We start from the raw sequence: 23,234 nt of genomic DNA on the forward strand, positions 1-23,234 counted from the left end.
TGCCAGTTGAAGGAATTGTCTTGAAAAGAGTTTTCAAGCATTAAAAAAAAGTTAACAGCTTTAAATTGTTAAAACTTTGAGATGTAATGCTTTGTCAATGCCAATTTGTTGATTTTTAATAAAATATTTTAAATTGCAAAATTAATTAATTTTTAGTTCAGAAGTTTTGATATTCAGGTTCATGTAGCAATAAACAAAAGCTTCGTGTTAATACAAAAGCCCAAAAATAGGCAACGAAAATTACACAATTTGAAATCGAATTCACCACAAAGTACAACACAACAATTATAATCGTAACGTTTTTTTTATATTTTTTTTTTTACTTTCATTTATTTTTATTTTTTATTTTCGGCAAAAGGTAAATTTGTTGACAAAAAGGTCACATAAATAAGAAGGTTTAAAACATCGATTAGTAGGAAGTTATAATGAGTTTTTCCCAGTAACATCATAAAAAATGGAAATTTTTTAAATGTAGCTAGCTATAAAAAATCATAGAAGCATTGTTTACGCGCGATTTTACAGATCGAGTTGGTCGGAAATTAGAAGACTCGTTCAGTGAGTGAAGGGTTCCAAGTTCCATATTGAGAAGAATTTTGTTAATTTAAATAAAATAACGAGGCAAAGTGAACTAATATTCACATAGCTTCCTAATAAATTATCTCAAAAACATATATCAGAGAACATCACCTACAAGTTCTTTGCATCACTTTTGAAAGTGACGCGCGTCGCTTTTTGAAAACTAACGAGCGTCACTTTTTAAAAACTGACGTGCGTCAGTTTTACAAAAAGTGACGCGCGTCAGTTTTCAAAAAATGGTGTGCCTCACTTTTGCAAACTAAATGCAAATGCTAAATTAATAAAAATAAAATGCACGACTGGGGTCGCACGTACTTGCTCTTGCAGTTCAAAGCACTTTTATGTTAGTCTACTTGTAGATTTTAAAAGCTGGCTCTAAATTTAAAAAAAAAATTGATATTGAGGAAGAGCCGACATTTAGGGCATGAAAAAAATTTTTTTTTGTTATTTGACTTTTTTGAGAAAAAATAAAAATGCAGTTTTATTGCCACTGCTTTAAATAATACGTATACAAAGTTTAATCAAAATCGTTAGAGCCGTTTTCGAGAAATTCGCAATATCGTATTTTTTTGTATGGGAGGTTTACGTTCTAAACGAGATATAAAAAAACAAAAAAAAACCAACTTTCAGAATTCTATAAAAATCATCTGTACCAAATTTGAAGAAAATCCGTCCACCCGTTTAGGCTGTGGAAATGTGTACAGATGGACGCACAACCGCACAGACGCACAGACGCACAGACGCACAGACGTACAGACGCACGGACGGAATTGCGAGACCCACTTTTTTGAAATTCTCCATCATCGTAATGTTGGTTTTGATTAAAACCTCAAATTTTTTTTTCGACACGAAACCAATACTTGCCCTATAGAGCAAGTAAAAAGGAGAAAAAATCTTATAGGTAAGACATACTACATGGACAATTTTGTTTTCCAGTGTTATTTGTGCAATATGATTATTTACTTTATTTTATTTTTTCAATATTTTCTTCAAAATAACAGTTTCAAACGGCACCAAGAAAACACTTTCAAGTCTTACACGATCACTGAAAAAAAATAAAAATTAATTTTATTATTTAGGTAATCTTGAATTGAAAAAATTAGTTACCCAATGTTATGTGGAGAATAACATGTCACCAATATATATTCAAAGTAATTTCTTCCATCTTTATGGCTACTTAGCAATGCACCGATAGTTTCAAGTTTATTTCCAAAATTTGCCAAAATACGATATTCTTCATTTGAACCACTTGAAGAAAGTTAATTAAATTAAAAAATATTTGGAGATATCTCGATATAAGGGCTTTTTTACCGAATTATCTGAAAGACATTTTCATTCAAAGCTCCATAGCTAAAACCACCTTTATCTTTGAACGCCTTAAACGCTGCAGTATGTTTTAACTTCTGTGAGGCTTTAAAGATATTCAAAGAACTTCTTGCAACTCCTCGTTGAACTTTAACATTGACTTTCTTATAATTCTCAGCCACTGGTAACCAAGTATTTGGTGATGATGAAAAACCAGCTGATATGTCATCATTCCATTGGAATGGTGATCTTCCAAAATTTCGCTCTTCACCTGTTAAACAATCTTCACAATCGTAGAAAATACTTGTCATTCCTATTTCTTCACCCTAAAAAGTCCGTTTAGTAGCATATTTGTGTATCAATCTTGGAATAGTACAGGTAAAATAGTAAACAAAAATCAGCAAATAAAAAAAAATTGTTAATGAAACTTGGCAAAAAGATTGCTTTTGGGATAAGAACCAAGGATCAAAAGAGTCTATAAAAAAATTGAATGGAGGGGTGTTCTTCCGAAAAAATTCGGAATAACGGTTTAAGATATGGCAGGCACAAAGGATCCATTAAGGTAAAAAAATATATTCTGGTGAAAGGGTGTTAAGTAAACATTTTAAGTAACCATATGACCAATAGTATTATCACATTGCATTGTTGCTGACACGATGGGAAATGATTTCTTACCAGTTCCCACTGAGTGTTCTTTTTAAGTATAATTATGTATACCTACTTATTTTTTTGTATTCTATCACCCATTTTTACCTTTCCTACCATATCATATTTCCACCCAACTCCTACTTCTGCGTGAGACCAGACGAAATAAGATCATTTAATAAAAGTTCAATGTTTAGTCTCACGCGCTGAGTGTTCATTATGCTGACTTGTCATTTTTGACAAAGTACCTTTGAATGATCGGCATAATGGGCACTCGCTGTCCAACCACTTTCAAGTGAACATCTTATTTAAATAAAATTGTAATCAATATTAATAAGAAAATATAAATCATCTTATTCAAATAAAATTGTAATCAATATTAATAAGAAAATATAAGTGTTTGTATTTCATTAACATACAAGGTTCTAAAGTTTAAAGAACATTTGGCGACCGTGACAGGACCTACTAAAAGAGTTTAGTGGCCTGTAAATAAAATAAAATAAAATAAAATAAAATAAAATAAAATAAAATAAAATAAAATAAAATAAAATAAAATAAAATAAAATAAAATAAAATAAAATAAAATAAAATAAAATAAAATAAAATAAAATAAAATAAAATAAAATAAAATAAAATAAAATAAAATAAAATAAAATAAAATAAAATAAAATAAAATAAAATAAAATAAAATAAAATAAAATAAAATAAAATAAAATAAAATAAAATAAAATAAAATAAAATAAAATAAAATAAAATAAAATAAAATAAAATAAAATAAAATAAAATAAAATAAAATAAAATAAAATAAAATAAAATAAAATAAAATAAAATAAAATAAAATAAAATAAAATAAAAGAAACAGTGTTGTGAAGTGAGTCGTTATCAAGAAGTTCATTTCAATTACTAACAATTCAATATAAAAATTCAATAATTAAAATGGTGGCTACAATAGCGGAACTTACCAATCAGCAAGAAGCTGTAGGAAAAGAAATCTGTACACTTGCTAGCAATTACGGAAAGGATGGTCCATTAAGAAAAACCCTGGATTATTTAAATGCGCGGTGGACAAGATTAAATGAATTATGGGAAGTATTCGACAATGTTGATAGCGAGATAAGAGACAATTATCCGCAGGTAACTGAACACGAATACTTCACTAAAGGTTTTTACGATGGGGTAAAAAAAAATCATGATGGAATGAAAGATGACATCTTCAAGCGGTTTGCAGTAGCGGAAGAAAAAAAATCTGATGTGGTTATAGAGGAGACCGCAGCAGTCCATCCTCAGCCGGAGCAGCTAAAAGGAACCCTCGAAGGAATAGCAGCGGTTAAGCCCCCAGCAGGGCATTCAGAGGGAGTTACCGCAGCAATTTCCAAATTTAACATACCACCAGGGCTGACAATAAAGCCCACTTTAACAGATGACACCAGTTAAAGGTCAACAGGATGACTACGGATAGCAAATTCCGATTACTCTGCAAAATATTTCAAGGAGGTCTTAATAAGTGCCCATTGAAATTGCGGGAAACTTTACCGCAGCAATTTAACCAAAAAAATAAGTAGGTATACATAATTATACTTAAAAAGAACACTCAGTGGGAACTGGTATGAAACCATTTCCCATCGTGTCAGCAACAATGCAATGTGATATAATACTATTGGTCATATGGTTACTTAAAATGTTTACTTAACAAATGGGTTGATTTATGTGTGAGAAAGGTATTATAACAGCTGACATAAATTTTGTTAATTTTTTAAACTTGGTAAAAAAATTTTGTTTATTTATTATAAGAACTAAGAATCTAAGGAGTCTACAAAATTATCTCGAGTGAAAGGGTGTTTTTTTTTTTTGAAAATAATAAAATTCGGAATTAGTATCAACCACAAAAATTGGGACAAAATTTTTAACCCAGTTAAAATTGGTACAAACATTATTTCATTTATTACAGAAACCAAGAATCTAAGCAGATTATAAAAATATTTTACGTGAAAGGGTGTTTATTTTGGGAAATAAAGAAAAAGTCAGATAAAATCAATGGTATACAAATTACCCTAACGAAATTTATTAAAAATGTTGTCTTTCATTACGAATAAAATAAGTCTAAATTATTTTTTTCATATGAAAGGGTGTTTTTTTGTTGGGTGTAGAGAAAATGTATATTGTAAAAACTAAATAATAAAAGTGGTAGGTACCCGATTCAAATTCAGCAATTATATTACTTTTGAGATTTTAAACAAGAATCTAAAGTGTCTATACCTAAGAATAATATGGTTAAAAGGGTGTTTTTTTGAGTGAAGACAAAATTAAAGGGAAACTAAAGAAATGTGGTAAAAACGCTGGATATGAAAAAGAAAGCAAAAATAAGGAGTTTTCATACAAAAAATTTTGGTGAAAGGGTGTTTTTGTTTCGAAGAGACAATAAAATCCTGAATTGATCCCAAAAAGCCAAAGATATTCATGTATAAAGTCTAAGAACTTTAGTATAAAAATTCAATTTGTTTGGCTTTTTGGGATCATTACAGATTTTACTATCTCTGTAAAAAAAAAAAACACCCTTTCACCAAATTTTTTTGTAAACACTTTTGATCCTTTTTCATGAGTGTAACAATATTTTTTTTTAAATGCCTATTTATCTGTACTAGAATAACCTTACGTAATATGTAATTGTAACTCCGGGAAGTGCTGCAACGAGAATATTGATTAAATCCTTTCTTTCTTCGCCGACACGGTCACCAACTCTTAACAAGTCATGATTACCAACCTAATCAAGAAGACATTTTTATGACTTTCAGTGCGGTACAATGCTTCTACTTACCACCCAATTACCCATTTTGTGCTTCTTCCAAATGCTATCCATCCATAAGCTTACAGTTTCTTCAAAAATTCGAGCATTTAAATGAGGCAATTTCAGCATTGCATCGAAATTGAAATTAAAAGGCAAATGGGCTCCAAAATGTGTGCCATTACCATAGTATTGGTCAATTGTTTCGACACTGACATAAGCCTCAGCTAACAATACCCTTTAAACAATTTCGTCTAAGTGGGAAGTAAAGAATTATGTATAAAAAAAGCCTCCTACCTGGTATCTCCACCATGAACTCTTTTGTATTCGTCTAGAAATTCCCTCCATTCATACAGTAGCTCAACTGTTTCATATTGTTCTTGAGTATAGATATGTTTCAGGAAGTCCTGACAATTTGAGTCATCTGTTTCACCACTTAGCGGCTCATCAGGAAAGGTACCATCTTCAAGGATTTTTTCGTACATATGCGGAACAGCATCAATTCGAAATCCATCGACACCTCGATCGAGCCAAAATTTCAAAACCTCTAACATGGCAGTGTGTACTTTGGGATTTCGGAAGTTGAAATCAGGTTGTTCTTTGTAGAACTGATGCAAATAGAATTGTTGACGTTTTTCGTTCCATTCCCACATCGATCCTCCAAATATGCTGATCTAATTTTTTTTTTGTGATGAAACGAACTTGGAATAAGGCTAATATTTACCCAATTTGATGGAGGAAGTTTCTTTCCAGGATTCTGCGGATCATCTTTTCCATCAGCCCAAACATAGAAATCATCATATCCATCTTCCCGATTAATGGACTTTTTAAACCATTCACATTCGTCACTAGAATGATTTGGAACAAAGTCCACAAGTACTTTAAGTCCAAGGTTTTTGGCTTTCTTCAAAAGAGCATCAAAATCTTCCAAGGTCCCGAAAATTGGATCAATATTGGTAAAGTTGGAAATATCATAACCATTATCAGCCATTGGTGATTCGAAAATGGGCGAAAGCCATGTAGCAGTCATGCCAATTTCTCTCAGATAATCAAGTTTCTCAGTGATTCCTGTGTAGAAAATAATTTTAGTCTAGAAAATTATGACGTAAATTTGGTACCTTTTAGATCTCCAATTCCATTTCCATCACTATCCTTCCATGATCTTGGATATATTTGATACAAGGATGCATCTTCCCACCAATCGCTTTTTAAAGTTAAACAGGATTCACTCAAAATAATAAAGAAAAATGCAACCGATAGAATTTTTATCATTTTTTGGTTTTTGAGGGCTTGAGTCCAAAAGTTGAACTAAACGATTCTCTATCAATCGAAACATTTTAATAGGTATCGATTATCATACATTTTTATTTAATTAAATCGATAAGGAGAATGTATAATGAATAATGGAAGCTATAATCGCATCTTTCATCAAAGTTTATTGAAGTGTTTAGAATGCCTAGAGATGAAACAATATTTTCAGTCGATAACAAGAACTTTGGAAATCGATACATTTTACTGCTTTGTATCGAAACGAAAAGCTGCTCATTTAATAGATAAACATATTTCAAAAATTATTCGCAAATTTGGAAAAAGCGGTAATTTTTTTGCATTCCTTTCTAGTCTAATTTAAGGAAAAAGTCTTAAAATGCATTGAACATTTCAAACCTGCTACATCAGTGAAAGAAAAATACTTTTCTTAAAAACGGCTCCAAAATATTTTTTTATAATTCTTATTTTTGAAGAAATGTTTTTGTCTATTAGGCTCCAGGAAATTAAGACGCGTTTAGGAAGCGTTTTGGGCGCGTTTTAAGCGCGTTAAGAAAGCGTTTAGGAAGCGTTTCAGACGCGTTTCGGGCGTGTTTTGGACGCTTTTGGGACGCGTTTTGGACGCGTTTAGGAAGCGTTTCGGACGCGTTTCAGACGCGTTTAGGACGCGTTTTGGACGCGTTTGGGAGGCATTTTGGACGCGTCTAGGACGCATTTTGGACGCGTTTTGGACGCGTTTAGGAAGCGTTTAGGAAGCGTTTCAGACGCGTTTTGGGCGCGTTTTGGGCGCGTTTTGGACGCGTTAAGGAAGCGTTTAGGACGCGTTTCAGAAGCGTTTTGGACGCGTTTCGGACGCGTTTTGGACGCGTTTTGGGCGCGTTTAGGAAGCGTATAGGAAGCGTTTCAGACGCGTTTTGGGCGCGTTTTAGACACGTTTTGCACGCATGTTGCACGCGTTTTGGACGCGTTTTGTATTAACCAAAAGGAATACCCCAAAGGGAGTGCTGTTTATTTATTTAATCCGTTAATAGCCTAACGTTAGAATTTAAAACTATTTATGTACATACAATTTTAATAATAAAATGTTTACCTAAAAAATAAATAATAACTATAGGTAATATGTTAAAAAAGTTTTCTTTAAATGTTTTGCTTTTGACATTGTCGTTTACAGATGAGATCAAAAAGTAATATTTATTAAAGACTGAAATCAATTGATTTAATGGGCTATTCACACCATAGTTTGTTCTGCTGAAAATCGGACATAAAGGCAATTGTCTTCTTATGCTAGTTTGACTATAGCTGAAATTTAGACGACACAGAGTTGATGGACATATTATTGAACCATTGATTAATTTGACAATAAAACAAAGCTGAATATATTTTCTATGTTGTAAAAGTGAAGGGAGATTTATAAGTAAGAGTCTGTGAGAATAGGGTGGGTGTATGGATCTTTGGGACCATGGAAGAAAATGAAGGCAAAAACGCAAAAACCTCCTCTGTATACCTTCAAGTCTATTTATATGAACAGAATAGTAAGGAGCCCATATTACGCAGCCGTATTCAAGTACAGGTCTAACAAAAGAAATATAAAGAAGCTTGAGGACATAGGGATCACAGAAATCACGAGAAAATCGTTTGATAAAACCAAGAATCTTATTAGCTTTTTTTTACTATAAAGTTATAATGGTCAGTAAACGTCAACTTAGTGTCAAGAATAACTCCTAAATCAGAGAACTCGGAAAGTTTACAGAGAGAAGAAGAATCTAAAATATAATTATAAGTTATAATTGTTTTTTGTGTGAAAAACACATAGTTTTACATTTGTCTATATTCAAATAAAGTCGGTTAATATTGCACCATTCCCTAAATCTATGTAGATCTTCTTGAAGCTGTGAGCAGTCATTAATTGAGTTTATAATTTTGAAAATTTTAATGTCATCAGCGTAAATTAAAACAGACGAGTTTTTTATAATGGATGTTATGTCATTTATGTACAAAATAAATAAAAGGGGACCTGAATGGCTACCTTGTGGAACACCAGAGTTGACATGAAATTGGTCCGATTGCTCATTTCTGAAAGTAACAGTATAACTTCTATTCTTTAAATATGACGAAATCCACAGTAAAAATTTGTCATTAAATCCTAAGGCCTTTAGTTTGTGGACTAAAGTCTTGTGGCACAATTTGTCGAAGGCTTTACAAAAGTCTGTGAAAACACAGTCTACTTGCTTCCGGTTTTCAAAGGAATCAAGGCAAAAAGAAGTAAAATGGAGCAGATTAGTAATAGTTGACTTATTTTGGACGAAGCCATGTTGATTGTCGCAAATAATTGACTTGCAGTTAAAAGATAACATGCTACAGATAATGGACTCAAATAGTTTAGGAATAACAGAAAGTTTGGCAATGGGTCTGTAATTCGTGATTTCGTTCTTTGACCCTTTTTTGTGAATTGGACTTATAAAAGCATTTTTCCATAGTACTGGAAAGATTGAGCACCTCAGAGATTCGTTGAATAAAACATAAAGAGGATAGGATAAATACGATACGCATTTTTTTAACACACATGATGGTACACCATCAGGGCCAGGGCTAAAACAGTCGTCAAGTTCTGAGACATTTCGAATAATTAATTCTTCACATATGGTAAAATTAAGTGAGCTAAGGTGTGGAAAATTTTGGGAAGGAAAGAATGGAGGGGTAGTTTGACAAGAAGAAGGAACATCAAAAGCATCTTTGAAGAAACTAGCAAACATGTTCGAAATCAATTTTGAGTCATGACTTGATGTGTTGTTATATGACATAGAGTTAGGGTAGTCGTCAGAATTTCTTTTGCTTTTCACGAAGTTCCAAAAGTTTTTTGGGCTCTGTTTTAACTCTTCCTCAATTTTACAAATATAGTCTGAATAAAGGGTGTTGAAGTAGTCAGCAAACATGAATTTAGGTTCGGAGTAAATTCTGAAATCAACATCCGCTCTGGTTTTACTAAACTAATGCTAAGAAGATACAAAGATTGACGTTCGTTATTGCTTTTAAGGATTTGGCAAATCAACTTATTGAGCTTTTTAAGTAGAAGTCCTCTCCACCTAGTCTGGTCATTTGATTTTAATAAACAAGGGACTTGGCCGTCAGTTGATAATCACAGTTTCAAAAAAATAAATTGTATAACAATTGAAACGTTTTGCATTGAATAGTCCACTTAACATCGACTCGGATGAGTCTTACTATTAAGTACCTACTCTTTACTTCTTCTGAGTGCATTCAAGAAGAAAGTGATATGAATGCAATCAAAAATTCTTAGAAGTAGATACTAGAACCCAATGAATCACGCCTACTATAAAAGCAAAATAACAACAGGAACAACAATTTGGAATAAATATTTTATTTTAAGAAGTTCTCATAAATAAAGAATCTCATATTTTTTATTTTTTAATAAGTTTTCTTAAAATAACAGCTTCAGACGGCATAATGGTGACATCACTTAGTTTTACTCTTTCACTACAAAAAGAAAAGAGAAACGGTGTAAAATCTCTCTTATGATTTGAATAAAAGCAAAATAACTTACCCAATATTGTGAGGAGAATAATCAGTAACCAATGTATATTCATAAATATTTTTACGGCTACGCGAAGAATCAAGCAGCTTACCAACATGCTCAACTTTTTTACCGAAATTCGCTAAAATTCGATATTCCGCTGTTGAATTACCACTATAAGGAAAATTATTTTGTTATTTTTCAATCAAATTGATATTGTAATTAATTTCTTACCGAATTATTTGAAAGACATTATCAGTCACAGCTCCAAAACTAAAACCACCATCATTTTTAAACGCCTTAAATGCTGCAGTATGTTTGTGTCTATGGACATTTTTGAAAACATTCAAAGAACTCCTAGCAACTCCTCGTTGAAGTTTAACATTGACTTTTTTATAGTTATCAGCAACTGGTAACCAAGTGTTGTTTGATGTTGAAAATCCAGCTGATACTCCATCATTCCATTGGAATGGAGATCGTACAAATTTACGTTCTTCACCTTCGTAACAATTTGGACACACAATAGCTGAGTTTGCCATTCCAATTTCTTCACCCTAAAAGCAAGTTTTAAATTGGTAAAAAAAGACTTCAAAATCCTTTATGAACTTACGTAATATGTTACTGTAGCCCCGGGAAGTGCGGCAGTTAGAACATTTACCAAATCATTTTTATCTTTTCCCACTCGAGTTGATAACCTTGGAATGTCATGATTACCATTCTAAAAGCATGATTTTATTCAACAAATGATAAAAAGGTATCAATTTTCTAATTCTTACCACCCAATTAGCCATTTTGTGAGTTTTCCACATAACATCTGTCCAATTTTTGGCATATGTTTCAAAATCTCGTGCATTTGAAAATTCTCTAACTGACATCATATTAAAGTTAAATGGTAAATGAGCACCATAGTGTGTTCCATTGCCAAAATACTGTCTAATAGACTTCATGCTAGCATAGGCTTCTGCTAGAAGAATTCTTGTATCTCCACCGTTCTTCCTTTTGTATTCATCTAAAAATTCCCTCCATTCATACAAGAGCTCCACAGTTTCGTATTGTTCTTGAGTGTGTTTATGCTCAAGATAGTATTGTGAATTTGGATTGTCAGAATTACCACTAAGTTTCTCATCGGGATAAGTTCCATTTTCGAACATCCTTTCATACATATGAGGAACGGCATCAATTCTGAAACCATCAACACCTTTATCGAGCCAAAATTTCAAGACTTCCAACATGACTTTGTGTACTTTCGGACTTCTAAAGTTAAATTCAGGCTGTTGTTTAAAGAACTGATGCAAATAGAATTGCTGACGTTTTTCGTTCCATTCCCACATAGAGCCTTCGAATACGCTCAGCCAATTTGATGGAGGAAGTTTCTTTCCAGGATTTTTCGGATCATCTTTGCCATCAGCCCAAACGTAGAAATCATCATAACCATCCTCACGGTTAACCGATTTTCTAAACCATTCACATTCATCACTGGAATGATTTGGAACAAAGTCCAAAATCACTTTTACACCAATACTTTTGGCCTTTCTCACAAGAGCATCAAAATCATCCATTGTTCCGAAAAGAGGTTCAATTCTGGTGAAATTAGAAATATCGTATCCATTGTCAACCATTGGCGATTCAAAAATGGGCGATAGCCATGTGGCAGTTATACCGATTTCCTTGAGATAATCAAGTTTTTCGGTTATTCCTATAGAAAAAAATTTGAATTTATCTAGGAACCAAAAAATTAAGGTAGAAATTTTTACCATTAAGATCTCCAATTCCATTGCCATCACTATCCTTCCAGGATCTTGGATAAATTTGATAGAAGGATGCATCTTCCCACCAATCGACATTATTATTTGAAGCCAAGGAAAATTGACTTAAAACACTAATGACCACCAGTATTGAAAATAATATAATTTTAACCATTTTTAATGACTTTCCTGGTCACTACCAGGAACTTAACTGAATGTAGATTTTTTCCGATCGAGCAATAAAAATACTTTCTGGTTAATCTTTCATCTCAAAACACGTATAATTGTTTTGCCTTGGGCTTGATAAGCGTATGTACAACTTACATACATAGAAATAGAAATCCATCGATATGATATAAAAAACGTTAAATTTTAATTAAAAAGATTTAAATCGAAATGAATATGATTATGATAAGGTTTTTTTTCCCCAAAAACTTAAGGACTTTTCAGTGGAAATAATAGAGCGCAGATAGTTTAATAAATAGATTATCATTAGTGATTCACACCACTTATCCTACAATTAGCGTGATGTTTAATGTGTAGGGTGAATTGGGATAAAATGTACGGACAAAATTTTGGTATCGTTAATAAAATGAAAGAAGAAAAAGGATTATAAAATGGATATGGCATTAACTGAAACTTTTCTGTTCTTTTACTGAATCACTCTCTGAATGAAGTTAGTCTCATCGTTCCTTAAAGCCTCTTCACTTTATGAAGGCAATTTTCCTTTATGAAGTCTCATTGCACTTTGAAGCCATTATATTTTATGAAGACACTTTTCCATTTTACTTTATGAAGATACTTTTTATTAATGAAGTCTCGTCTTTTTCTTTATGAAGACACTTTTCCTTCATGAAGTCTCATCGCTCTTTGAAGCCATTTTACTTTATGAAGATACTTTTCCTTCATGAAGTTTCATCGCCCTTTGAAGCTCTTTTTCTTTATGAAGACACTTTTCCTTTATGAAGTTTCATCGCCCTTTGAAGCTCTTTTTCTTTATGAAGACACTTTTCCTTCATGAAGTCTCATAGCCCTTTGAAGCCATTTTACTTTATGAAGACACTTTTCCTTTATGAAGTCTCATCGCACTTTGAAGCTCTTTTTCTTTATGAAGACACTTTTTCTTCATGAAGTCTCATCGCTCTTTGAAGCCATTTTACTTTATGAAACACTTTTCCTTTATGAAGTCTCATCGCACTTTGAAGCTCTTTTTCTTTATGAAGACACTTTTTCTTCAAGAAGTCTCATCGCTCTTTGAAGCCATTTAACTTTATGAAGACACTTTTCCTTCATGAAGTCTCATCGCTTTTTGAAGTTCTTTTCTTTATGAAGACACTTTTCCTTCATGAAGTCTCATCGCCCTTTGAAGCTCTTTTTCTTTATGAAGACACTTTTCCTTCATGAAGTCTCATCGCTCTTTAAAGCCATTTTACTTTATGAAGACACTTTTCCTTCATGAAGTCTCATCGCTCTTTGAAGCCATTTTACTTTATGAAGACACTTTTCCTTCATGAAGTCTCATCGCCCTTTGAAGCCATTTTACTTTATGAAGACACTTTTCCTTCATGAAGTCTCATCGCCCTTTGAAGCTCTTTTTCTTTATGAAGACACTTTTCCTTCATGAAGTCTCATCGCTCTTTAAAGCCATTTTACTTTATGAAGACACTTTTCCTTTATGAAGTCTCATCGCTCTTTGAAGCCATTTTACTTTATGAAGACACTTTTCCTTCATGAAGTCTCATCGCCCTTTGAAGCCATTTTACTTTATGAAGACACTTTTAATTCATGAAGTCTCATCGCCCTTTGAAGCTCTTTTTCTTTATGAAGACACTTTTCCTTCATGAAGTCTCATCGCTCTTTAAAGCCATTTTACTTTATGAAGACACTTTTCCTTCATGAAATCTCATCGCTCTTTAAAGCCATTTTACTTTATGAAGACACTTTTCCTTCATGAAGTCTCATCGCTCTTTAAAGCCATTTTACTTTATGAAGATACTTTTCCTTCATGAAATCTCATCACACTTTGAAGTCCTTTTATTTTATGAAGACCCTTTCCCTTCATGAAGTCTCATCGCCCTTTGAAGCTCTTTTTCTTTATGACGACACTTTTCCTTCTTGAAGGCTCATCGCTCTTTGAAGCCATTTTACTATATGAAGACACTTTTCCTTCATAAAGTCTCATCGCCCTGTGAAGCCATTTTACTTTATGAAGACACTTTTCCTACATGAAGTATCATCGCTCTTCGAAGCCATTTTACTTTATGAATACACTTTTGCTTCATGAAGTCTCATCGCCCTTTTGAAGCTCCTTTTCTTAATGATGACACTTTTCCTTCATAAAGTCTCATCGTACTTTGAAACTCTTTTTCTTTATGAAGACACTTTTCCTTCATGAAGTCTCATCGCTCTTTGAAGTCCTTTTACTTTATAAAGACACTTTTCCTTCATGAAGCCTTATAGCTCTTTGAAGAAATTTACTTTATGAATACACTTTTCTTTTATGAAGTTTCATCGCATTTTGAAGTCCTTTTATTTTATGGAGACACTTTTCCTTCATGAAGTCTCATCACCCTTTGAAGCCATTTTACTTAATGAAGCCACTTTTCCTCAATGAAGTCTCATTTTTCTTTGAAGTTCTTTTACTTTGTTAGGACCCTTTCTTTCATGAAGTCTTATTTTTGTTTGAAGCCCTTATTCTTTATGAAGACACTTAAAGTCTCATTGTTCTTTAAAGGCCTTTTGATCTATTGAAGATACAGATGAGTTTTTGATGGCTTTATTTCATTTCCGTTCAAAGTCCTCCCTATGCCTAAAGGGACTTAAGTCTTGCAATAGGTACCCTGATCTGATTTGATTAGGTGGTTGGAGCTCTAGAATTTTATTGGGATTAAATTCTTCTGGCTCCTTGAAGCATTTTCGACTTTAGAATTCACTCTCTCTCTCTCTTCGTGTAGGCTGTAAAAGAGTTCTGCCTCCCCAGCTTTATTGAGGCTCTTAATTATTTATAATCCGCAACTGGATTAACTTGATAGTTTCTTTTTTATTCGGACTTCAGTAATCTCTTTCGGATTAGTAGTAAAAGATAAGTACTTCCACTTTGACATAATCTCCAAGAGTTTATCGTCGTTGTCACAACATTTGAAAAAGTAAAATAAGTCTCAAGTGGTTAGAAATTTTGGCTCGATTACTATAAACAAAAAAAAAAGTTGATAAAAACATTTTATGTGAAATACTATCGTCTAGTGTAACTTTCGACTCTTAACTATAAGGTTCAAAATGATTAAAATTTTACCTGTCACGTTTATTTTAACACTTTTAAGTGTAAACTGTTTAAGTTCTTCGATTGATTGGTGGGAAGATGCTTCTTTCTATCAAATCTATCCAAGATCCTGGAAGGATAGTGATGGTGATGGAATTGGAGACATTAATGGTAAATATAAAACGGATCTTCTTTTACCATTTTTCTAAACTCCAATTTTTCGACCCACAGGAATAACTGAAAAACTTGACTATCTCAAGGAAATTGGAATAACTGCCACATGGCTTTCACCCATTTTCGAATCACCAATGGTCGACAATGGATATGACATTTCAAACTTCACCAGCATTGAACCTCTTTTCGGAACAATGGAAGATTTCAAGGCTCTCTTGAAGAAGGCCAAAAGTATTGGAATTAAAGTGATTTTGGATTTTGTTCCAAATCATACAAGTGAAGAATGTGAATGGTTTCAAAAGTCTGTTAACAGAGAAGATGGTTTTGATGATTTCTACGTTTGGGCTGATGGTCTGGACGATCCTGAAAATCCTGGAAAGAAACTTCCTCCATCAAATTGGTTGAGCGTCTTCGAAGGATCTATGTGGGAATGGAACGAAAAACGTCAACAATTCTACTTGCATCAATTTTTTAAAGAACAACCCGAATTAAACTTTAGAGATCCAAAAACGCACACTGTCATGTTGGATGTTCTGAAATTTTGGCTCGATCTTGGCGTCGATGGTTTTCGTATTGATGCTGTTCCTCATATGTATGAAAAAGTGTTTGAGAATGGAACTTACCCAAATGAAAAACTTAGTGGTAAATCAAATAATCCAAATTCACAATACTACCTCGAGCATAAACACACTCAAGAACAATACGAAACTGTGGAGCTTTTGTATGAATGGAGGGAATTTTTAGATGAATATAAACGAAAGAACGGAGGAGATACAAGAGTTCTTTTAGCAGAAGCTTATGCCAGTATTGGATCTATCAAACAATATTTTGGGAATGGAACACATTATGGAGCTCATTTACCTTTTAACTTTAATTTAATCTCAGCCAGAGAAACGACAAATGCTCGAGAATTTGAGATGTTTGTCAAAAATTGGACAGATGTTATGTGGACGACTCACAAAATGGCCAATTGGGTGGTAAGATCTTGACAAAAGGAAATTGAATATTAGAATTTTTTTAACTGGACTGAATTCTTATAGAATGGAAATCATGACAATCCGAGATTAGCAACTCACGTTGGTCAGGAGAAAAATGACCTGATGAATGTTCTAACTGCCGCACTTCCTGGAGCTACAGTAACATATTACGTAAGTTCTTTTAACAATTACAAGGCTCAAAAATATTAAAGCAATCTATTAATAGGGTGAAGAAATAGGAATGGCAAACTCGGATACCGAATGTATAAATTGTTACGAAGGTGAAGAACGAAAATTTGTCCGAACTCCATTCCAATGGAACGAACAAATTTCAGCTGGATTTTCTTCATCACCAAATACTTGGTTGCCAGTTGCTCACAATTATAAAAAAGTCAATGTTAAACTTCAACGAGGAACTGCTAGGAGTTCTTTGAATGTCTTTAAAAACGGCCTGAAGCTTAAACATACTGCAGCTTATAAGGCTTTTAAGGATGATGGTGGTTTTAGCTTTGGTTCACTAAATGATAATGTTTTTCAAATAATTCGGTAAGAAAACATAGGTAGTTTGAAAATATTTCAAAAATAACCAAATTAATTATTTTTAAAGTGGAAATTCAAAGGAAGAATACCGAATTTTAGCGAATTTCGGTAATAAAGTTGAACATGTTGGTAAACTGCTTGATACTTTCCACAACAGTACAAATGTTTATGAATACACTTTGGTAACCAGTCATTCTCCTCATTCCATTGGGTAAGTTTTTGTGTCTGTGATAAGATGGTTATACATTTTTCCTAACATCTTCTTTTTTTTAATTTCTTTTCCAGTGAAAGGGTGAAATTAGGTGATGTCAACATGATGCCATTTGAAGCAGTTATTTTAAAGAAAATTGTTAAGAAATGATATGAAAATAAAAATGCTATTGATGAATCTTTATTTAAATTTAACAACGATGTTTAAAAGATACAATTATTATATTATTTTCAACCACTTTTAAATGTGAACAATTTTTGGTTGCATGATTCTGGCTTTCACAAAAGCGCATTTTTTTTTGTTTTTTTATAAATTAAATTTTGGTCTTTAAGTGTTAGGTATTAATAAAAAAATTATAAGGTATCTCTAAATTTTTTTTTTTCAAAATCTCTCTCATTATCATAGAATGAGCTATAAACCAAAAACATTAAATGACGAATACTGAAAACACAAAACTAGCCATTTAACTGCTTTTTATTTCAATTGATTTATGATTTGTAAGTTCAAGAGCTGACACTGCTATTGCTATTGCGATTGCTGATCACTCTGCTCTTTCACTGAGCATTGAGCAGTTGCGATCGCTTTTTAATATAGCTGCTCACTATTCAGTCCCTTACAAAAAAACCCAGACTCATCTAATTGTCTGTGTTCACTGCTCTTTTTCAGAAAATGTTCTCGGCTCTTTAAAATTGTACTGCTTTTTTTGTGAGCATTCTGTTCTTCATTTATAAAATAATTTGTATAACGATGACAAAAGTAAAGATTTAAACAAAAGTTTAACATGATGATGACGAAACTATTTGAAATACCATTGTTTCAGTGCAAGCATTCATTCATTTATTTCTTATTAACAAAAATCAAAAATGATAACTTACTATTAATATTTTTCTTTTCCATATATTCAAACATATGTACATCAAATAATTAAGAAATTAAAGAGTAATTTGTGGATTTAACTTAATTTAGCTGTGATTAAATAGCAGTTATTAGTCGCTGCTTTCCTAAATGCTGTTCACTGCTATCACTGCTCTTTAAAAATCACTGTTTAGCACACCCCTAGTTTATTCTAAGTAATTTCCGAATTTCAGGAAAAGTATTGATACCTATATCTCTATATTTTTTGAACAAAATTGGTAGATGTCTTGTAGATTATAAATCTACGAGACATCTATGTATATCTAGATCTTTAAAAGTGCGGCAAACACTTTTTGGACTTCGACCCCGTCGTTGATCGTTATTCTTTGATATGTCTGTTATCAATTTATTACAGTCACTGAAAGATTGGATCAGTTTTAGCTTATCGATTGGCACGGGTATTTTCCTAAAACATTTCCAAGCTTCTGCAAGTCCTCAAAATGGCTATCTCGCCACATCAACAAGGTTTCATGAAGCGTAAATAAACTTCAACAAACCTGTGAAGAAACAAAATGGATATTAAACAACTGGTATTACGTACGTACTAAACTGATCATTGGACACCCTGCTTGCTTGCTTGCTAATCTGTTACCTACATATATCCAATAATATATGTTATCTTTAAACACAAAACATCAAAAAAGATAATTATGCATTCCGGTGTTACCCAAGGAAGCCATATTGGACCATTTTTATTTGTATTGTTTATTAATGACCTACATAACCGAGTAAAATTTTCAGATCTTCTTTTGTTTGCTGATGAAGCTAAAGTTCCTCTATTTTACAAAAATTTATGAAATAAAACAAATCAGCTTCTGAACAAAAATGTTATATGGACAACATTCAACTTTTTTTAAATTATAAATTAAAAACGGTCACTGTGGTGTATGCGTACTATTTTTTTTTTGTGAGGTGAATAAAAAATAATGATTCTATAAATTTTTAAACTAAGCGTAGGATAGCGAAAATAAAAATTGAGCTACCTTGGGCTAACCTTTGGCAAACAAAGCACGGTTTTAAACTAACGATTTTTTCACATGAAAAAAAGTTAAATTTTTTTCGGCTTTTTGTTGTTTTCTGAAAAAAATAGTGAAGTAAGGAAAAAAAGTTAAGATATCCTGGGCTAACGTTGGGCAAACGAACCACAGTTAAAAACTAAGAATTTTTACGCTGAATAAAAAAAAGTATTTTTTTGTGATTTTTGAGGTGAAAAAAAAATATTACCGTTATAATTGTAGAACTAAGGGTTTGCTAGCGAGAATAAATTTTGGGCAATCCTGGGCTATCCTTGGGCAATCGCACCAGGCAGGTTTGGAAAAAAAATATTTTTATTATTTATTGGGTAAACTTTATTTTAAACTCTGAAATACAATAATCTCCGTTCCTATAATCCGTTGTTGCTAACTACGACACATCTTCATACATTTTTAGTTAATTCTTCTACCTCTAATTTCATGGCAACAATTTTAAAAATATCCGTATTATCACCGCACCGTGGGAAAAGCCGATTTTAGTATACAAGTTGATAACGAATTGTCAATATTGATTTATTTATTCCTTATATCATTTTTATTTCAATAATATCTTTCAATTACTATCTTCATCACCCAAAAAAATTAAGTCATAGTAAACCAAAATAATTGCGTATAATTTTTATTGATTATAACCACTTCGTAACCAAATGCTTTGTTCATGGTGTACTTTAAACTCAATTGGTTGTATGTACTTGATTTTAATTATTTGATTAGATGAATCATTAACACGAGTTATTCGATCACCGAACTTCTTCGTCTAACATTAGACAAAGTATAGGTACTTACAAGCATATTGCGGAAGACAAAGTGTATTTTAACAATTTTTGATCTGATTTTTGATTACGAATTTTGTTTATTTTATTTTATTAATAAAAAAAATGAGATAATTTGATTTAAAAAGAATTAGTTTAAGTTTTGTTTTCAAAGCAACTCCTTCCATTGGCATCAGTTTAACTTTTCCCAATTCCACTTTATCTCTGAAATAAAAAAAAAATCATTAAATGAGTATTCTAAAACCAGTAATTTTTTATTATTTTACCCAATATTGTGAGGAGAATTTTCACTAACAACCGTATATTCCATCAATTTGTTCTCCCCATTTTTTGAACTTGAGATTTCTCCAATGTCTTCTTCATTGTCACCGAAATTTATCAAAATACAATATTCTTCATCTGGAGAATGACTAATTAAAGTGAAACAATAGAACAGAAAATCCTTATGAGGCAGATTACAACTTACCGAATGATTTGAAAAACATTATCATTCACAACTTCATAACTGAAACCATTTTGTTCTTTAAATGCTTTGAAAGCAGGTGTTTGCTTCAGCTTCTGCAAAGCCTTGAACACTTTCAACGAACTTCTTTCAGCAGCCAATTGATTTTTTACATTTACTGCCTGTAATTATTAGCAACTGGTAACCAAGTCTTGTTTGAAGAAGAAAATCCTGCAGAAATATCATCGTTCCATTGAAAAGGACTTCTTGCATAAGCACGCGCGACTTGTTTGGAAACATTTCCAGAGCCTACATTTGACATTCCAATTTCTTCACCCTTATTTGAAAAAAAAGAAAGTTTTATGCATTTAAATGTAATTTAAAATCCCTGAAACCAACTAACGTAATAAGTGATAGTAACACCTGGTAGGCCAGTAAGTAGGAAATACATTAAATTCGTCTTGTTTTTACCAACACGTTCGATAACTCTTTTTATGTCATGATTTCCAGTCTAGAATCAAGAATTATTTACTCTTAACAAGAATTAAACCAATGATTGACGAAGAGAACCTACCAGCCAATTGGCTGTATGATGCTTCTTCCAAATAACATTCATCCAATTATCAACCAAACCCTTTACATCCCTCGCATTTGAATCATTGGTCACGTTCCTCAAATTCAAATTTAAAGGAATCTGGGCACCTTGATGTGTTCCATTACCACAATATCTATCAATCATTTCAATTGGTTGATACGTTTCAGCAATCAAAATTCTTAAACAAAAACAACCGAATCAAGTTAATCATTCAAAGTCACTCAAAAAAAACTTACCTAGTATCTCCGCAATTTTGTTTTTGGTAAGATTCCAAAAAATCCCTCCAACTATACAACAACTCAAAAGTTTCATCTTGATTTTGAGTGTAAGTTTGAATTTCGGAATCTTCTTCATCAGGATATGTTCCATCTTGATTAACTTTTTCAAATAAATAAGGAACAGCATCAATTCGAAAACCATCAACACCTCGATCAAGCCAGAATTTCAAAACGCCCAACATTTTTTCGCGAACTTTTTCATTTCTGAAATTGAAATCAGGTTGTTGTTTAAAGAATTGATGAAGATAGAATTGTTGACGTTTTTCGTTCCATGTCCACATTGATCCACCAAATTTACTGACCTGAGAAAATTTCATAATTTTGAGATCAGAGATGTAGTTATAATTCCTGTGAGAGAACGTACCCAATTGGATGGAGGTAATTTTTGTACTGGATTTTGTGGATCATCCAATCCATCAGCCCAAACATAGAAATCTTCGTATCCTTTTTCTTGATTGATTGACTTTTGGAACCATTCACACTCATCACTCGAATGATTTGGCACAAAATCCAATATAATTTTCAAATCAAGTTCTTTGAATTTTTTCACCATTGCATCAAAATCATCCAAATTTCCGAAGATGGGATCGATTTCGGTATAATTGGAAATATCATAGCCATTGTCAACCATGGGTGACTTGAAGATCGGTGATAACCATGAAGCTGTTATACCGATTTCTTTGAGATAATCCAATTTCTCTGTTATGCCTTCAAATACATTTTTTTTAATATTAGAAAATTGAAATTTCTTGAAATTAATACCTTTAATGTCCCCAATTCCATTACCATCACTATCTTTCCAAGATTTTGGATAGATTTGGTAAAGTGAAGAATTTTCCCACCAGTCGACAGTAACAGCAAATACTGTATAGCTTAAAGTTAGGGTAATTACTAAAACTCTCCAGAATAATTTTTTCGACATCTTGTTAACTATAAGTTCCTAAATCAAGTTAACTTATAAACGATCTTTTTACAAAACAAAAAAAAAAAAACTTCGGATGACGCGGAAAGTCCGAAAAGTAAATTTAAAATAAAAATGTGTTACAATCGCGAATGTAAGAGGTAGTTTAAAATCTAAAAAAAATGGTTATTAAAATGTTGTTAATCAGCTTATTAAAGTTGATTATTAAATAATTACAGTTAATTCCAGACGTAAGTAGTCTTTTAATGACTGTTTTTGAGTATAGTTACATAACATCTTCAGACAAATCGCAAATGGGTTACGCGGACCGTTGACAATTTTGTATTGCAAAGGAGTACAAGAATTTGATGCACCTACATTAGTCGAAAGGACATTTGATAGAGATTTAGTGAAGGCAGAAAATTTGCCGTACATTATCCAAAAAATGTTCAACAAAAATGCAACAATATATTATAAGACTCCTTTTAAGTTCTTCTTTCTGCTTTCAAAAACATTTTTATCGCGATTTGTGACATGAATGAATGAATTTATATTTTTGTTAAAAATGATAAATAAAAATAGAAAACACTTTAGAACCAAAAATAACGATAATGAGTTGCAAATTCTGACTGCAAGTGTCTGTGAGACCGTAGAAAGCCATTTTTAATAAGTTAGTGACAAACCCAGGATGTACAATGACATAAACATTTTTTTTTTAAATATTGATTAAGTTTTTTATCAACTCTAGTTAACAGCACACTAAATGAAGGAATAATCATCTTGGGGTTTGCGGCAACCCAAAAATGTTATGCTTACCAAAACAATGAGTGATCACAGTTAAATCGAAATCTCGATAACCTACTTAAATTTTTTGCAGGGTATTGCTGTGGACTTTTAAGGGCGATTTTATTCACTAAAAGCTGAAGACAACTTGAGGATCAGAAACGTTATAGCCTGTTTTCACTACATGTAAAATAATGTTACACTCATGAAACTTGGCAAAAAGTTTGCTTTTGGGATAAAAACCAAGGACACAAAAATCTAGGTGGAAGGGTTTTGTTTTCGAAGATACACTAAAATCTGTAATTGGTCCCAAAAAGCCAATGATCCATTTTATTTTTGGTTTTGATGACAAATTGAACATTTATACTTAAGTTCACACACACACACGTGCTTTTCCTCAACCCGGACTTATTGCAAAATCTAAAAAAAAGTATGCAAAAGTTCTGTACAAGTTCTGTACAGTTTTGTACAAAGTACAACCAAAGTTTAGTACAATCTTAT

At 32.2% G+C, this 23,234-nt stretch overlaps 3 protein-coding genes and 1 pseudogene across 3 annotated transcripts; 1 reads left to right on the forward strand and 3 right to left on the reverse strand.

Annotated features, from left to right (window-relative positions):
- Positions 1 to 1,520: 1,520 nt before the first annotated feature.
- Positions 1,521 to 6,580, reverse strand: LOC129909694 (maltase A2-like). The gene is made up of 8 exons (XM_055986768.1): positions 6,427 to 6,580; positions 6,033 to 6,376; positions 5,606 to 5,982; positions 5,342 to 5,546; positions 5,180 to 5,287; positions 1,888 to 2,207; positions 1,684 to 1,824; positions 1,521 to 1,621 (listed from the first exon to the last, which is right to left on the reverse strand). Exons 1-8 carry the CDS (start codon positions 6,578 to 6,580, stop codon positions 1,546 to 1,548), a joined length of 1,725 nt encoding a protein of 574 aa, XP_055842743.1. The 3' UTR covers positions 1,521 to 1,545.
- A 3,403-nt stretch (positions 6,581 to 9,983) lies between these two features.
- LOC129911640 (maltase A2-like) lies at positions 9,984 to 12,170 on the reverse strand. Its single transcript, XM_055989497.1, has 6 exons — positions 11,861 to 12,170; positions 10,883 to 11,802; positions 10,717 to 10,824; positions 10,341 to 10,660; positions 10,137 to 10,280; positions 9,984 to 10,069 (listed from the first exon to the last, which is right to left on the reverse strand). The coding sequence occupies exons 1-6, from the start codon at positions 12,024 to 12,026 to the stop codon at positions 9,994 to 9,996; spliced, it is 1,734 nt and encodes a 577-aa protein (XP_055845472.1). The 5' UTR covers positions 12,027 to 12,170; the 3' UTR covers positions 9,984 to 9,993.
- Positions 12,171 to 15,127: 2,957 nt separating this feature from the next.
- Positions 15,128 to 17,290, forward strand: LOC129909695 (maltase A2-like). The gene is made up of 6 exons (XM_055986769.1): positions 15,128 to 15,281; positions 15,342 to 16,261; positions 16,325 to 16,432; positions 16,488 to 16,807; positions 16,869 to 17,012; positions 17,087 to 17,290. The coding sequence occupies exons 1-6, from the start codon at positions 15,128 to 15,130 to the stop codon at positions 17,160 to 17,162; spliced, it is 1,722 nt and encodes a 573-aa protein (XP_055842744.1). The 3' UTR covers positions 17,163 to 17,290.
- A 2,706-nt stretch (positions 17,291 to 19,996) lies between these two features.
- Positions 19,997 to 21,971, reverse strand: LOC129909696 (maltase A2-like; annotated as a pseudogene).
- Positions 21,972 to 23,234: the final 1,263 nt, after the last annotated feature.

The sequence above is a fragment of the Episyrphus balteatus genome, chromosome 2 (assembly GCF_945859705.1).
Source record: "Episyrphus balteatus chromosome 2, idEpiBalt1.1, whole genome shotgun sequence".
In the NCBI taxonomy this organism is placed as follows: Eukaryota; Metazoa; Arthropoda; class Insecta; order Diptera; family Syrphidae; genus Episyrphus; species Episyrphus balteatus.